Genomic DNA, 16,530 nt, shown 5'->3' with positions numbered 1-16,530 from the left:
CGGAGAACAAGATAGATCGGAGTCCCAGCAAGTGGCACAGAACGATTTTGCTTAATAGTTTAAAAAGAAAAAGTGGAGAGATGCAGAACTGTAAAATACATAAGTCTTTCATCAATAAGGCATGACATAATATAAACAATTAAAAGCATAGTAGTAGACTGTAGCTACACATGATATGAGTTGTGTAAATAAGTTATTTATAAACTACAGATAGGTTAGCAGTATAATCTTCAAGATTTGTATTTGAAGGGAAACAGAGTTTTATTTATCTCATCATCTCATGAACATTTCCTCAAGGCATTAGCGGACGAATCAAAGGCACAATTAAGAGGAAGGGGGAAATGTTATAGGAGAGAAAAGTTACGGAAGAAAGGAATCCACTGATGTTCTTTTAACAGGTTGTAACTACAAGCAAAGAAGAAGCCGAGCCTGTGTATTTTTCATTTTATTATTTTATCCACTTCTCCTTTACCATTGGGGTGACCAGTTCCCAGAAGGGTTCTCAGATATTCTGGGGACGGTGTGCCTCCAGGGGAACCGTGGGGTGAAGCAGCTCCCATGCAAGACTGAGTACGGACCTGAGTGTGTTGTTGTAGGCTACATTGTTTTGTTTAGGACGAGATTCCTTATATGGGAATCAAAACCACCCAGTGATACAACTTCACAGTGGCAAAGGCTCACAGTGGCAAAAGTGTCAAAACCTGACAGTGGCTAAACTTCACAGTGGCAAAATGTTACAGTGACAGAACCCTACAGTGGCAAAACTTTAGAGCGGCTTAAGCCTTACACTAGCGCAACCTCACAGTGGCAAACCCTTGACCACAAAAAAAGTTCACAGCAACAAACATTTCACAGTGGCAAAACCTTGCCAGCGGCAAAACTTCACAGAAGTAAAGCTTCACAGTCACAGAAAGCACTTACAAAGATGACATCTAGCAATCACAAAATGTCGGAATGTGAAAGTGTTACGTCGTCCCTTACCTTATTGTTTGTGATACCATGGGCCACTGAGGGCTTCCAAGCAGAGCTGGGTGCCAGACAAACCGAGGCTCGCCCTTAGCCTCTGCGCTTTGCAGGCTGCCCAGGAAAGGCTGGCCTGAGTGGGTCTTCAAAGAGTGGATTTCCGGGTCTGGCGACCCCCCAGCACCACCAATCATGGCCTGGGCATTGTGGGCAGAGGGAGGGTTGGAAGTCGGGGAGGTCAGGGGACTGGTATTCTGGTGGTGAAGTGAAATTGAGGCTGGGGATGTTCGGGAGGGGAGTGGAAGGCACTGGGAAAGGCAAGGCCCACAGCCTTAGCTTACCTGTGGGGTGGTGGTCCTCATATGAGCATTGCGGGAAGCAGAAGAGCTTCCTCCTGCTTTGTTTCTTCTTTTTCCTTGGTGCTGCTCGTAACCCCCAGCAGGACCAATCATGGCCTGAGCGGGCAGAGGGAGAGTCGGGAGGTATAGAGGGAGTGGACTAAGATTTTACTGGGTAAGAGGAATGGAGGTTGGGGATTTTTGGGGATGAAGGGGTCTGGGAAAGACAAGGCCTAAGGACTTACATTACCTCTTGGATGGTGGTAATAATAAAATGATGTAGGCCATTCTGTTTCTGAAAGTGCAATCTGCTAGCAAGGGCCCAACTTCATGATACCCATGCCAAAAAACATAATGCACACATGTACCTTTCTGAGACTGTCTCATGACATCCCTGCTGCTGCCCTGCAGTGGCAGCAGAGCAGGTTCAAAGGTCACATATGCATTGCTGAACACAGCTGCTGCAACCCCAAGTTCCAACAGACATAGGTTGCTTTTTGACTGTATGCACCTCTGGTTCAAGACGGTATGCAGTGTTTATAATGGAAAAAAAGGCACACTTTTTTAACGACATCTAAATAACGACAAAAAGTTGAATTGTTTAGTAAAGGTATACATGGGGAGTGGGGTAAGGGATTAAAAGGGGTGGGGTAGTTGGGAGGAGGGATTAGAAATGGGGGGCTAATGAGGGGGACCCCCAAATAAAAAAATTATTCTACTTTTCTCATTATTGAGGTGTCATTTTAAAAGTATTTAGGGTGTCATTGTAAAGACATGGAACCGTTCAAGACCTTACAATTATGTACCTAAAATGTCTGGTCGCAGTTCTTAAAAAATGGAAGCCACGTCTAATTATGACATTGTGACTATAGAGATTACACAATTATACAGCCACAAGAATTTGATGTAATCGTATTGTCAGCTTGGGGGATAGTGACTAATTTGTGGCAGGATATGGTGTTTTAAGCTGTTTGGGCTGGGTTTACCCACAACAACCATGCTGTGCCCAACCCTGAAAGCCTTCTCTTTGAGGCCACTTGGAAGGGTTGTCGCCTTTCTCAAGGGAACAGGAATACTCCTTGGGCATTACCCTGGGAACCTACGCTCCAAAGACAGTCCTGCCATTGCAGTGGCTACCTCGCGTCAAGGTGCTGATTATTGTAGTTATTTTTATGCAGGCAGATGGAGGAATGGAGAGAGCTTCATTCAACAGAGGGGTCTCGCCATCTTGAATTTTGCTGTAGCTCCCAAACCTTCTGCCCCCTCGCCACTTCCTACAGACAAGACTTTCTGATTATGTCATCAGCAGGCAAAGGAACACTTGTTACAGCAGCCAGGATTGGTCGTTCAATAGCAGGATTGCTGTGGAAAAAGATCTACTTTCACATTTTGCATATACAAGGGGGGAGACCCTCCACTTAGTTTATTCATCTTTCAACCCTGCTAGAAGAAGATTTCACTGGACCTTGACTGGGAGTACAGTCTCTGCCAGAGAGGTAAAAACTAGGAGCTCCATGGAGAAGGAAAGCTCTTCTCCCTAAACATCCCAAAGGCCTATTTGGGATGATTAGCTGGATGTACAAGACCTTCAGAAACTGAGACACTGGTACAAGGCCCCTGGTCACTGAAGGTGACAGAACCCTGCAAGTGCTCTCTACAACCCATCCTGCTGTGAAAGATAAGAGAAAGGACTCTTACCATGCCCTTGATACCCTGGACTGGCTCTCAGAGCACCCAATAAACCAAGAAAGAAACCCCGGCTCTCACTGAATCTCCCAGCTGCCTCAATGCCATTTTGGACACCTTTGATGCCATCCAACCTGCTGCAAGTGATCCACTTGAGACATTTTCGACTTCAGTGTTTGAGGCTCTGCATCTCCAAATTTCACTTGATGTCAACACTGAAGCTCACCATATCTGCATCTGAGACCCACCAAATCTTCTAGCATTCCCAACTTGACTTGTTTGCCTGGTTACTCATTTTTTCCAGAGCCAAACTGTTGCTGCTGCATTATCACAATGCCATGTTGAGCCAGTCAAGCCCACTCACTGCCGAAGGCAAGTCCCTGCTTCTCTACACCCAACGCACCCCGAAGGCAAGACCCTGCTTCTCTACACCCAATGCCCCTCGCCTTCCAGCGACACCAACCCAACATCACCTGCAATTTCCAAGCATCTTCAACCCTAAAGCAGTTGCAGCTGTTGTACCGCTCTGTGTCATTGGACCCCATCAACACCGCCCGATGGCTTGACAGTGGCTCTACACTGGAAGCTTCCAGCATCCCGGTTTGATGATAAAAAACCTGGTTACATACTGTTGAGCCGTCAAACACAAGAACTAAATGTATTTCAAGTGCCCTGGCCCCTCCGTTCCACATTAAAGGACAGGTGTGATGTTTATCCCTCCTTTTCTGCCTTTTTGAAAACCATATCCAATAACTTTGACATTTTGTTGCTGAAATCATGCAGGTTGCTCCATTATTTTAAAGTATTATTTCTCTGTGTCTTCCCTTAGAGCAGTGCGCAGTTTAATCAAAGGTCCTAATTATTATATAATCGTGATTTGAATTTTTTTATTTTGGTCCCACCATGCTATTGGTATTTGGATTGCTTCTGTCGCAACTCACAACCCTTCTGACGAGTATAGGATGCCTTTAGCCTCCGCTACTACAAACATAGAAGATATAACTGTTGGGCGGTGCTTGTATTCTCTTTCTGATTGGGGCCACTGCTGGTTTTCGAGTAGTGTGAGACTGATTAAGTGCTTTAGCCACTACTCATCCCTCTAAACCTGTTGATCAGAAGTAACTTTGTCACGCCAATGTGGTCATAATCAGCGAATACTGACTTTTGTGAACATTTGCTAACTGAAGAGATGCTCATAAGAAGCATTTGCAGCCCTCATTGACCCATTCTCAATACTGAGTAAAAACAGCCAAGTTGCAAAAGTGAATCTTTCTGAAGACCGCCACACTTTTAATAACTTTAGGGCTCTTTATGACTGCTCAAAAGAGTATATGTACATCCATAAAGTTCATTATAAGGGCATGAAGGTTTCCTTGGAGTTTTTTCCCAGCATAAAGCACTCAGCTATGTGCTTTCTATGACCCAAAACACCAACAATATGTTTGGCATAGATAACTTATTATATATCCTCATGAAGAACAGGACTTCGTTAAATATTTTATTTTAAGGTGAACCCCTTGGTTTTCTAAAAGTACAGGGTGGTCTCTTTCAACAAGGTTGAACATTCTTTAAAGCTCTGTGGTGATGAAGTGTGTAATGTAACAGTCTCTCAGGTCGCAAGCATTATCAACGTTGGAATTCTGTAATATCTCCAGTGGTATGGCATTACTGCTCAACTTAATTACAAATAGAGATAACTACCACTTGAAGTAAATATTACCTGTGGCAACCCAGATGAAGGACTCAGACCAGAGAGCATGTTGTCAAAGGGTTTTGTTTAACTTAAATGAAAAGGCCCTTCTAGCCTTATTGCTAAAAGGGAAGTTCCCTTCTGTGAGGAGAAACCAGAGGGTGTCTCACCTGCTAGTCCCTGGAGATCTCTCTCTCAGGTGGCCAGGGCCAGACCCTGGGGGTGGACCAGTGCGGGAGGATCACCTGGGTGAGGGGTTGCCAGGGGGTGGGGATGAGGCAGCCGATGGTGAGACACAGTATTCCCTCCCTGCTTCTTTGTACATCCAACCCCTCCTGTTTTTTAGGATCCAATGTCCCAACTGCCCCCGCCCCCCTTTCTGCACAAACTAGTTTGAGGAAGAGGGTGACTGAGAGTAACAAGACTAACTCTTATGAATCGTACTGGACATGTCCGGCTAATAGGGTCAGGCAAAGTCAGGCACTTGAGTTCAAGTGCATACACCTGATTCCAATTAGCTCCCCTCACAGGGATAAAAGATGAAACCTAGAGCCACACTCTGAGCAAGGTAGAAGATGAATACGAGCAGGACCTCTGGGGCAAAGGCCAATCTACTGGAGCAGAGCGATGAACCAAGGGACGATAGCAGCGGGATGAAAACCACAAGCGTTCCCTATAGGAGGTAGTTGCCTCCACAAGGCTGCGAAAGACACTTGGAGAAGGGCAGATCCCAATATTGAAGACTGAGATGCGAGGAAAAGCAGACCTGTGAATGTACTTTAAGATAAATACAGCTGTGGAATCAGCAATACTGATTAATGGAGTGGTCCGGCGAAGAGGAGAAGCCCACTCAAAAGTCTCAATGAAAGGTGCATTGTTTGAGGCAATAAAAGTGAATTAATTGTAAAAGCGAAAGTGAACAAAGTTAACCCCGAATTAGGGGAGAGAAAAACTGACTATTGAATTCTCAGTCGAAGGGGTCCTGTAGTGGTCTGTAAAAGAAGCCCCGCACATTCAGAAGTCTTCTCCATCCAAAAAGCGGTCTGAGCCTGACTGAGGGAGACCCGAAGTGTAAAAGACTTGGGGAAGGGAGGCCCAGCTGGCAACTGTTGTTGAACTGTGAAAGGTCTGAGCCTGGCAGAGGGGAACCAATGTTGAATTGTGCAAGGTCTGCACCCGGCAGCGGGGGACCAACGTTGAACTGGGCAAGGTCTGAGCCCGGCAGAGGGGGACCAACACTTGAACTGTGAAAGGTCTGAGCCCAGCATTGGGGGACCAACATTGAACTTTTGTTTTGGTATTTGAGAAAGAATGGAATAGAGGCTTTAATGTGGAGTGGAAGGCCAGGTGGTCCTCGATCCATGTTCCGAACTGTTTCAGTGTTAAAGACTGAGTCAGAGAGTGTCATCCTGCCTATAGCGACTGCCTTATTCCGTGCTGTCCAAATGTGGGGAGGAGATCCGATTTAGCCACATTTATTCTTTGTCGAACACTGATTTTCCTTTTATATAAATACTTCCTTTACACATTTTCCTGTACAAGAGATAGGGCAGACATTAGGTGTTGTAGGCATAGGCCATTTTGATTTGACAGACACGACTAAGACTGTTTTCTTTATTATTTGATTGTCAAGACAACTCTCATCCTAGTTATAGGGCAACATAGGAGTTTTACCAAACCCCACGAAGTTAATAACAGTTTTACAAATTGTATCTTTTGTGTCAGTGGCATTCTGGTGATATCATGCCTCCCCTACACTTCCTACCAAACTATACTAAGGTGCTTGTCAATAATCAAAATAAATAAAATAGTGCCCTGTCCAAACCTATTTTCTAAACTGGCCCTCCCACTTAGAAAAAAATATAAAAGAAAAACTAGGCAGTGTGCCCTGCCTTCACAGTTGTTCACACTGATCTCTCTCGGGCTTCCAGGAATCCTTCCTGGTCCCGGATCCAAGTATTATCCGTAGATAATTATTCACCCTGATTTAACAGTTCTTGACTCTCTGTCAAAGTTCAAAAGGTTTCTCAAGTTTACAAAATAAAGTCTCAAGATCCTGAAAAGACCAAATGTCCAAGTTGCCTTAGGTGGAGGTACATTTTCCTGACCCCTCGCCACCACTTGGTTTCTCCTCGCTTGGTTCACGTCTTGGGCCCCCCTGTGCTCCCCTCGAATCTGTCCTTCAGTTGGTTTATTGGGCCCCCTCTGATTCCCTTGGGTTTCTCTGTCCCATTGACTCACTTATCTCCCTGGAGTATTGGTAACCCCTTCTTTCATATGACTCTCTTGGTTCTTGGGAGTTTCTGTGATCTGTTTAACTGTATTCAGGTTCTTCGCCTCCTGTAACTTTTAATGTTACTTGGTTTTTTCACACTCTGTAGGTCCTAATGCCCCTGGTGTTGGTTTATGGTAATCCTACTGTGTTGCCCCTTCACTCTGTGGTCCTTCCGTGCCCCTCCATTATGAACAACCCAGGTACCTTATATCAAAGTGTTTGCTTCAGTGAGGTGGCGTCTTCTCTGTAGCGGTTCCATTCTACACGGCTTTCTGGCCTTCCCGTCTGGACCAAAGCGAGTTTTGTGTTCCGCTCACTTCAGCCTTTCTCTGTTCCTCTGCTCTCGTGTTGCAAACAGAGGATTTGTTTCTCCTTTGAGTTCTGGATTTGGTGTCGTTTCTCGGACACCGGTCACACCAAATCTTCTGCATCGCCTCACTGACACTCTACACCTCTGTGCCGGGACAGCAGTGTCTCTCCTTTTCTCCTGCTTCAATCTGCACCGCAGCTGGTTCTGCTGTGTAGCACGACTCTGCATCTCAATGATATGCTCACGTCAGAGACTCACCTCTGCGTATTGCTTCTCCTTTTCCATTCAAGGGTGATCGTGCCGTTACTCTCGCTCGTGACCAAAAAGGATTGCTTATGTTCAGCTGACAAGCCCACAGCGAGACCAGCATTGTCTTGAGCCAAACATCCAAAGCCATTTTCAGTATTGTTTTTGAGCACCACAGCTGAATGTAACATCAGTTTTTTTCTGATTACCATGTACGCAGATAATGACTTCGGTGTAGGGAGTTCCCCAGGGGAATGAGAGTCCTTGACCCCTCAAGGGGCGTCACTCCCAGTGACGGCCCGCTTTCCCAAACCCCTGGGGAGGGTTTTGCTGAGCGGGTTCACCTCCCTAGCGGGCTCACCTCCCTACCCACAAAGAGGGTGTCTCCTCGCTCTGAGGAAGGGACGAAACCCCCAGAACAGTAATTCCAAAGTCTTATTTCTCATCATTTTCTGCACTGCCATGACTAATGCTGGTGTTAAAAATGTATCTCTGGCAGAAAAATACATGTCTATGCGGCAGAAGTAAGGTCTCTGAAGAAAAAAACATTACTGCATCATAACTTGTTTCGTGACAACACATAGCATTTACATTGAAATAGCTGTTCACAGTTAAAACAATATTTAAGACCATCTCAGAGACAGTCTTATTTTTGGGGGTAATTACATCTTTTATATGGCAGATTTTTTCACAGTAATGAATATGCTGGCCAAAATGCATTTACCACTAGCTGTAATTCACTTATCACAGTGATACATTTACCTCAGGCGGTAAATTTGTGTTAAATCAGCAGAGCAGATTTTTGCAACAAGATCGATTTTTTTTCCTTCTCTAATTTCCCTCCGGCTGTATTTTCTGCCTAATAAAGATGCCACAAAGGAAAAGCGCCTAAATATCAACAACTGGCAGTTTGTCATAAACTCCACAAGCGTGCAAGAAATATTCAAACAAATTCTCAACGCCATATTATCATAAAATCTGTTATCTGAAATATGCTGCAATATGCATGCGTATGTTAATATTATCCATGATTTTGGCCCTCATTACGATACTGGCGTTAAACCATGGCGCTATTAGCACCATGGTTGGTGCCGGTATCGTAACGAGTCCGCCAATGTTCAATGGGGAATTACCACCCCATTCCAAGGTTGGCGGGCCGTAATTCCCCATTGAACATTGGCCCTTCCCCATTCCCATTTTTGCCCCATAGGGGTCAATGGGACTAGGGAAGGCGCTAAGTACGGTACCGCAAATACCGGTACCGTACCTAGCACCAAGGTCCCTTTGCGGGTCCCTACGTCTAGACCAGCCGTTCAGGTCGGGTCCCGCAAAGGGACCTCGTAGTAAGGCGCTAATGGGTTAACGGCACCGCAGCCTTTTACGGCGCTGTTAACCCATTAGCGCCAGGGTCGTAATGAGGCCCTTTGTCTTCTTTCTGTAACCAATACGCCTATATAAATGTAAGTATGGTCTATGAGACTGTCACTAGAAAGTATCCCACCAGCATATTCTCCCAACTGCACCCTTTCTACTTGTATGTAGTGCTTTTGATGGTTGTTCTTTGTTTTTTTTGCAGAGCAGCCTAAATCCTATCAAGGGGATGGGGGTTGCCTCATTGAGCGTCATCTATGGATCACTCATCATTTCCTCAATGTTCCTGCCCTCCATCATCATCAAGAAAGTTGGCTGCAAGTGGGCTCTGGTTGGCTCCATGTGCTGCTACGTCACATACACGCTGGCAAACTTCTATCCACAATGGTAATGAATGCACTACCTGACAGAAAAGTGTGCGTAAAGTACCGTCCACCGCTAGGTCATTGCATCTATGTGTAATTATGCCATTTTTGGTTTTGGCGCATTTTGGTGACGCAGCCACCACATCACAAACACCATTGCTACAAAGGGGTACCAGAAAGCTGACTTTGTGGTTGGAATGACAACTGCAAATGCTGTGGGATTACCGCCCAACACACTAAATGTTATTTCTTGTTCTATTACGCCGATGAAATCCAATAGTGGCTTGTTTAACAAATGTTTTCCCAATTATCAGTACTGTATGTCCCATACCATGTGTCTGTGTCACTTCCGAAGCTTGGACACTGTAGTGATCTTTCTTTTCTTTTTACCCTGAGATAAGACCGAGCACTTACTGTATTACCCCATATTATGGTATAAGCACAGCTGCTGTTAGCAGGAACTGTGTGCGCTTTTGTGTAAACATTGGGCACAAAGTAGCGCAATGGAGCTTCTAGAGTGGAGCAGTCAGTGGGCTCTCAGTCTCCAACCACTGCTTTTCACCATTGGGTTATTCCTCTTGTTTTGGTGGAGGACAGAAGCTGGCCTGCAGCGCTCCCTGCCCCCAGGCCCTCGCCCCCTGCTGCTGCTTGGGAGCCTGCTGCAGCTGAGGAGCGCTAACATTGTGGACTGCCCGACCAAGGTGAGCGGGTTCTGCCGGTAGAGTGGTGTCCCTCATCATTAAACACCCATGCCAACAGCCTCTGTACTATTTGGGAGCTCCTCAGTCAGCCCTGTTTTATTTGCCTTCTGTAACCTGTAGTCCTAGAATTATAATGGGAAAACAACTTCAAGCCCTAGAATGCAAAAAACACTGTACTGCATGAGTACTCCCCTCCTCATCCCCCAAATAACATGGGGCATTTTGGCGCCATGATTTAGAACAATATGGTATCCCATTACTGCGGGAAATGCCCTTGAAGTGCAATGTGTTGACTCTAACAACATATTTAGTCTAGTGCCTTTTTCTGGTCTTGCGCCGGAAAGTATGCATACGTTTGGATTGTTCAATGAATAATGTTTAGTAAATACATTCTTCATGGCAAACGTGCACAGAAGAGTCATGATGGTTTGATAAGTATACAAGCCGAGCACGCAGGCAGGTCCAAGGGGAATGTGTCGGCGCCATCTTTTGGAAGTGTAACAAAATGAGAATTATATTTTTGAATAACGCTTGCAAGCTCTTTAACAGAAGGAAAACTTACAAAATTCACGAGCACTAGTTAGAAAATAATCCGACCCTGTGTTTGTTCTTGTGAAAATCCAAACCTAGCACTCAGAAGCTGAGACAAAGCGGAGTGGAGCTGATGTTTGTTAATACTAGCCCCAGCGTGGGGGACTCTGATTGAGACACTAATCAGTCCAATGCTACAATGTGACATGCAAGGAAGAAAGGTAATGAGAGAATAAACATATGCATGGCTGTGTCGACACCCACACCAAGCCCTGCCATTGTTATGGTGATGCTATCTAGGCAAGATGAGTATTTAATGCATGGGTATTCAGAAATGTTCATACTGAGCCCCCCTTGAGTAAAAATATCGTTATAAGCTCTTTGGAAAGCTCTTGGAAGTGGCTCCAAGTCAATGTGACTTGACGATTTGACGGTACGACGTACAACGGCAGGGAGGAAGGTCCATTCTACTAGTGCCCACATCCCTGTAAAGAGGGACAAACTGGTAGATGTCACCTGCTGCACCGCTGCACGAATGCCATGAGGCCTTCTGTCCTGGTGTGCGTCAATGAGAACCAGCGCGAAGATGTTGCAATCTCAGTAGGATCCTGGCACTACCCTGGTCTAGCGTCAGCTTAGCAACTCCAGCTTGGTCATCAACTGCCTGTTTGCCTGGCACTCATACGGCAATCTACAGGACAGACATTAAGGAGGTGAGGAGGGAGTTTGCCTGCCCTTAGCATGATCTTCAGCTGTGTTTGTCTGGTCTGGGCAGTGGCTGGGCTCGGCTCTTTGGCCCCCGTCTGGTCTCTTTTTGTATGTATTTGTTTATTTGTGACAGTGCTGACGACCCATGGCGGATGGGTGAGTCGTGCAAGTGTTTTGCTTGTAGAAAAACTATGGGTCTGATTTACAGAAGCATTTTACAATGGCACAGTCCCATCGGAAAACGTTCTGTGAATCAGGCCCTATGCGGTCTAACTACGCTCTATGTAGTAAAGTGATAAAGGTGATAACAACCACCTTCCTGGAAAAAATCGAGGAAGCAATTGACGAGGCCTTGGCTGGCCACTTAACAAAATACATCTTGATCTGTGGGGACCTAAATGCTACCTGCTCTGTAACTCCAAGAATTGAAAATAAACAAGCAAAGAGATCACCGGGAGAACAACGTGGAGAGTTATGGTCCCGCATGATGGAATCAAGAAACTTACATAACTTGCATGAAGCTTTCCCAGACCCAAAACGTCCGCCCTCGTGGGAAAGAAACAACACTAAAGCAACAATAGACCATATTTTCATCACAGAACCAATTCTGGCCATAACGAAAGTTTTTGAAATAATAAGAACAAGTGCTAGTGACCATAATCCTCTTTTGACCACCTGGGAGTCAATTGGCCCGCTGAATGACTACATGGAAGCTAACATTGTTACCAATGGACAGGGAAATCGATTAAAATTAACAAAGGAGTCCATTGTGGAAATAGAGAACAGATTTGGCTCTATGACGGAGATAGAGGGTGCAAACAAAACCAACTATATTCCTCTCTTAACGAAGTACAAAAAAACGACACTTGCAAAAAGTCTGGTGGAAATCCCCCAAAGCATGTGTTTCACAAACTGCTGGTTGACAAACGTCGCACCCTTCGACAAATCCAACGTAGAGCAAAAACAAAAGATACACCGGCGGCAAAGGAAGAAGCAGTGGCAGCAGCAAAACATTATAAATCCTGGGTAAGAGGACATAGGTTAAAACTCTACCAACAAGACTCAGAAAACATCTTAAAAATCATAAGCAAGAGAAATACAAGGGAATTTTGGAGTACCCTGAGAGCGACTCTTGATGTACAAGAAAAATCTATAAAGTGTGAGGTTGGTGAAGCCATGTGGGTAAAACACTTTGAAGCAATGTATGTGGCCCCAACGACACCAACTATTCGACACCCGGGTTGTAAGCCGGGCGAATGGGTAAAAGTGGATGATCGAGAGGAGATCCGACTGAAGATCTTAAGCCTGAAGAACTCAAGAGCCCCTGGGCCGGACGGGGTCAACAACGTGGACTTAAAAACAAATCCTGATGAGTGGACAAGTTTATTGAGTAAAATCTTTGGGAAATGCACGGATTTGAGGACCATACCGCCGTCATGGAAATCGGCAACAGTGGTTCCTATTTTCAAAAAAGGAGATAAAAAGGACCCAGCGAACTATAGACCAATCGCGTTGTTAGACGTAATAGGGAAAGTGTTTGGTTCAATGTTGTTAGACCACTTCAAAACCTGGGCAGCAAAGGCCCCATGTGAAGACCCGTTTCAAACAGGATTTAAGAAAAACATAGGGACGACGGCTAATATTCTACTCCTAAACGTGCTGAAAAATAAAGTCCTGGAAGGGGGTCCAAATATTTATGTTGCATTCATCGATCTCACTCAGGCCTTCGACCGCATAGACAGGGCCAGGCTCTGGTCAAAACTGGAAGCGTGGGATTGCCCAGCTTCCCTGCTGAATCCAATCAAGGCTCTGTATACAGATACCAACATGCGGATTCGGTTGGACGAAAATGGCCTACTATCAACCTCGATTAAAACAGCAAGAGGTGTGAAACAGGGGTGCCCATTGGCCCCGGCCTTGTTCCTGGCATTTATTGGAGACATAAACAGCTTAGACACAGAAACACGTTCTTTCCCCCCTAAACTGGGCAACACGCCTGTAACAAGACTTCTCTACGCGGATGATTTGGTCCTTTTGGATTATACCCCCATCGGACTACAGAGGCAAATGGCAAGTTTACAGATTTACATGCAAGAAAACAAGTTGGAAATAAATGTAAAAAAAACTAAACTGTTGACATTTGAGACATCGACTAGAAAAAGAAAAAGCCCACGCTTAAACCTCGAGGAAGTGCAGATCGAAACAGTTCTTGACTTCCAATATCTAGGAGTCACAATAGACAGCACAAAACAGGACAAAGCCATGCAAGCATCACTAACAGCGAAAGTAAATAAAATGGCATGTCAAGCCAGGGCCATAGATAGAAAGTTTGGCAGATACTCGCTGACCCCAGTGCGCGAATTTTACAAGAAAAAGGTAATGCCGACACTATCATATGGAGGAGATGCTATGATAAATTTGCCACTCGACATCTGGACCAAAATGGAGGCAAAGTGCTGGAGGAAAGTTCTTACGCTGCCAAACTCAACATCAGGCGCTTTAATTTGTAAAGAGCTAAGTCTACTGTCTCTCAAAAGCTCTGTGGAGCAGGCGAAACTGATGTTGTACAGGAAGTGCAGGATGGCAGCGCCACCTTCAATTTACAGTCTAATAAACCAGGAAATTGAACAATCGAGCACTAGAAGTTTGATAAAGTGGAAAGAAGAGAACATCAGAGTGCTCGAACAAATACAGGAGGATGAAGAAACGTTAATTATCAATCCAAAAAAACTCAGAGTACGACTGGATATCGACTTTAGAAACTGCAGAAAAAAATAAATTAACCAGACACTTACCACCAAACGTCAAAAGAGTAAATGAACTCCAAAAATACATCAAAAAATTCCCTTGTGGGAAGGGGAGAGACATGCTGTTAGGTGCTCGCCTCAACCTTTTGCCCACAAACGAGATCTTGGCAATAAGAGGTAAAACTGCATCTAACTTTTGCGGATTCTGTAATACACAAGAAATAGAATCGATTCGTCACCTACTGCTAAAATGTGCCGCGAACCAACAAGTAAGAGACCGTTATTTAAGACCGATCTTCTCGGGCTTCATCATTGCAGATGAAGAAACTTGTTGGGCTCGCTTAATGGGAGGAGATAAGATCAAATGGCAAATAGCCACATACAAAATATTGGAAGCAATAAATCTGCCACGGACATAGAACGAGGGCACATTTCTAGTGAGACCTGCTGCTGCATGTGCATCTATGATAAAATGCATTTTTGTAAAAATCTTTTTTGATTAAATACAAATAAATAAAAAAAAAAAAAAAAGGTGATAAGCTTTGTTACAGAGCCGCTTGTAGAGGTGGAGTGGGAGATAATTGCCTGCAGGAGTATGGCGATTCCTGCTGGTTTGGCAGTTGAGAATACCTCCACGCCGAAGGCAAGGGCACCATTAGGAGAAGCATGGCTGGTGAACTCAGGGAACCTTTGTAGGCACCCAACATACACGTGTCCTCATGAAAATGCAAAAGTAAAGATAATACGCCCCATCAGGGATTAAGACCAAGAGATGAGTTGCAAGGATGACAAAGTTTATATAATAAAAAATGCCAGCAAAGAACTCTGCTGCCCGAGAGCGCTCTGTCAAAAATTACACGGGCAGCACATTATAAGAAACAATTGTATCATGAATGGCATCATCAAATACAGTAAGAAATCACAGTGCGGATTGAAGGGGCCGTATGGCACAGCCTGCTCTATAGTGATGCCAGGCTCCAAATGGCTGCTGCTTCCCAGTCGATTGCGTGGCACGTGGTTCAGCTGGGCTCATCTCCGCGGTGAAGGTCAGGACGAATGTGATACATGGCTAACAAAGCTAAACAACAGGAACTGATAATACGAAAATTATAGTAAACATAAAATTCTTGCATGAATGGGGGTACGTAGAGAAAATTGACTAATATATTGGCATTCCAACCTCTACCTTCAGGGCTTCATTGATACCGGGGTGCCGTTCCTAGGTGTCTCCCCCTAGGGGTTGATCTACTGTTTATCTTCCCTGGTGCCTCATGATACGATCAGATGTGTGTTGCTTTGGGGAGAATATACTGGGATTAAGTCTATGGTGGGTGTTCTGGAATGGTCAGTGCACGGAGGTCAGATGTATATCAACATGAAAGAGAGTGGGGGGTCGGGACTGGTGGGCCCTGGCCTGGTAGGGTGGGGGTTGAGAGGGCATGGGCAGTTTAGTGGAGATAGATGGCCACTTGTGCTGGGGCCGGCTTCGGTCTCGGGCTCTGCGGAGAGCACATTCTGTGAAAAAGATACTAAAAATTTGCAACAATAAATGGCTGGACTTCTGTGTAGACAAGGTTTGCGTGGAGCTGGCAGGGGGTGGCGATGCTTTGGGCTCTCTGTGCGAGGTGCTTTAGATGGGAGAGCTGAGTTTGGCAGAGGGATGATTTTTGTTCCTAGTAAAAAGATGGCATCTGATCTGATACAAAATGGTGTCTCCAGGCAGGGACATATGCTATGTTATTCGTGTAATTGCTGATGTTATTTTGTTCCGATGAGTGTCGCGGGGTTAGGGGCGTCTCCCCCTTTGGCCCACATGTAGTTTATTTGCCTCGATTGGGATGAGGGGGGTTTGTTAGGACCATCTGCTTCCCAACATTTCCCAACATTTCCCCCTTTAGTTACTCCTAAAGTAAGGAATTCCCTCTACCAGTGCGCCTGCATTCTTCAGCCCTTCTTACTGCTCCGTCCCATGCGGGGGTACCTTTTATGGGCATCCATGCTCTACACACACCTCTTAAACTCTCCCCACATCAGGCATATTCTTCAGGAGTACATGTCATGTAAATACATCCCCCATCCACATCTAGGTCAACCCACACCTCCTTTTAATTTTCAAGATCCTAGGGCTGTTTGATAGTGGTATGATGGTAATTGTCTACCATATGATATTTGGGCTCATCACTCTCCCCAGTTTGTAAGTGTACTTCCTTAGTCTCATGAGGCACCTTGTTATTAGTGTTTCTATTACCAATAGTCACCATCATCATCGCACTACTAGGAACTGTCTTTGCGCAGCATCGGTGCCATAACTGGCACACACAGAAGATGAGCTGGATGATCACGAGGAGAGGTACCAGAATCTTCATGATTGTTCCAAGCCATGAGGGTACCCAGCTGAATGCCATACTGAACCAGTTGTTTTCTTGCACCCTCCTTCATTCTCATTTTTGCACCAAGTTCATGCACTGCTGCGATCACATGTGACAGTGTCCCATTTTCTGCATCTGAAGAAGGTACGAATGTGCATCATGAACTTCCAATCTTTTTGCAAACCCCACCCTCCATAGCAATGAGGAGTTCGAGGACGTAATGATTTTGC

The 16,530-nt window shown here is 45.2% G+C and overlaps 1 protein-coding gene across 5 annotated transcripts in view; it reads left to right on the top strand.

Moving 5' to 3' along the window:
• The window catches only part of LOC138467666 (protein unc-93 homolog A-like), a 366,337-nt gene that overhangs the window by 162,142 nt on the left and 187,665 nt on the right, over positions 1-16,530 (top strand). For 4 of the 5 annotated variants that reach the window (XM_069607849.1, XM_069607847.1, XM_069607846.1 and 1 more), the window contains one exon: positions 9,085-9,266. The exons of the other annotated variant lie outside the window; for it this stretch is intronic. In XM_069607849.1, the coding sequence (XP_069463950.1) occupies positions 9,085-9,266 (182 nt within the window). The remainder of the gene's footprint in view (positions 1-9,084; positions 9,267-16,530) is intronic. 5 annotated transcript variants of the gene reach the window in all.

Source organism: Ambystoma mexicanum, chromosome 4q (assembly GCF_040938575.1).
Source record: "Ambystoma mexicanum isolate Mex_15411 chromosome 4q, UKY_AmexF1_1, whole genome shotgun sequence".
Taxonomy (NCBI): Eukaryota; Metazoa; Chordata; class Amphibia; order Caudata; family Ambystomatidae; genus Ambystoma; species Ambystoma mexicanum.
This window is presented reverse-complemented; position numbering and strand designations above follow the sequence as displayed.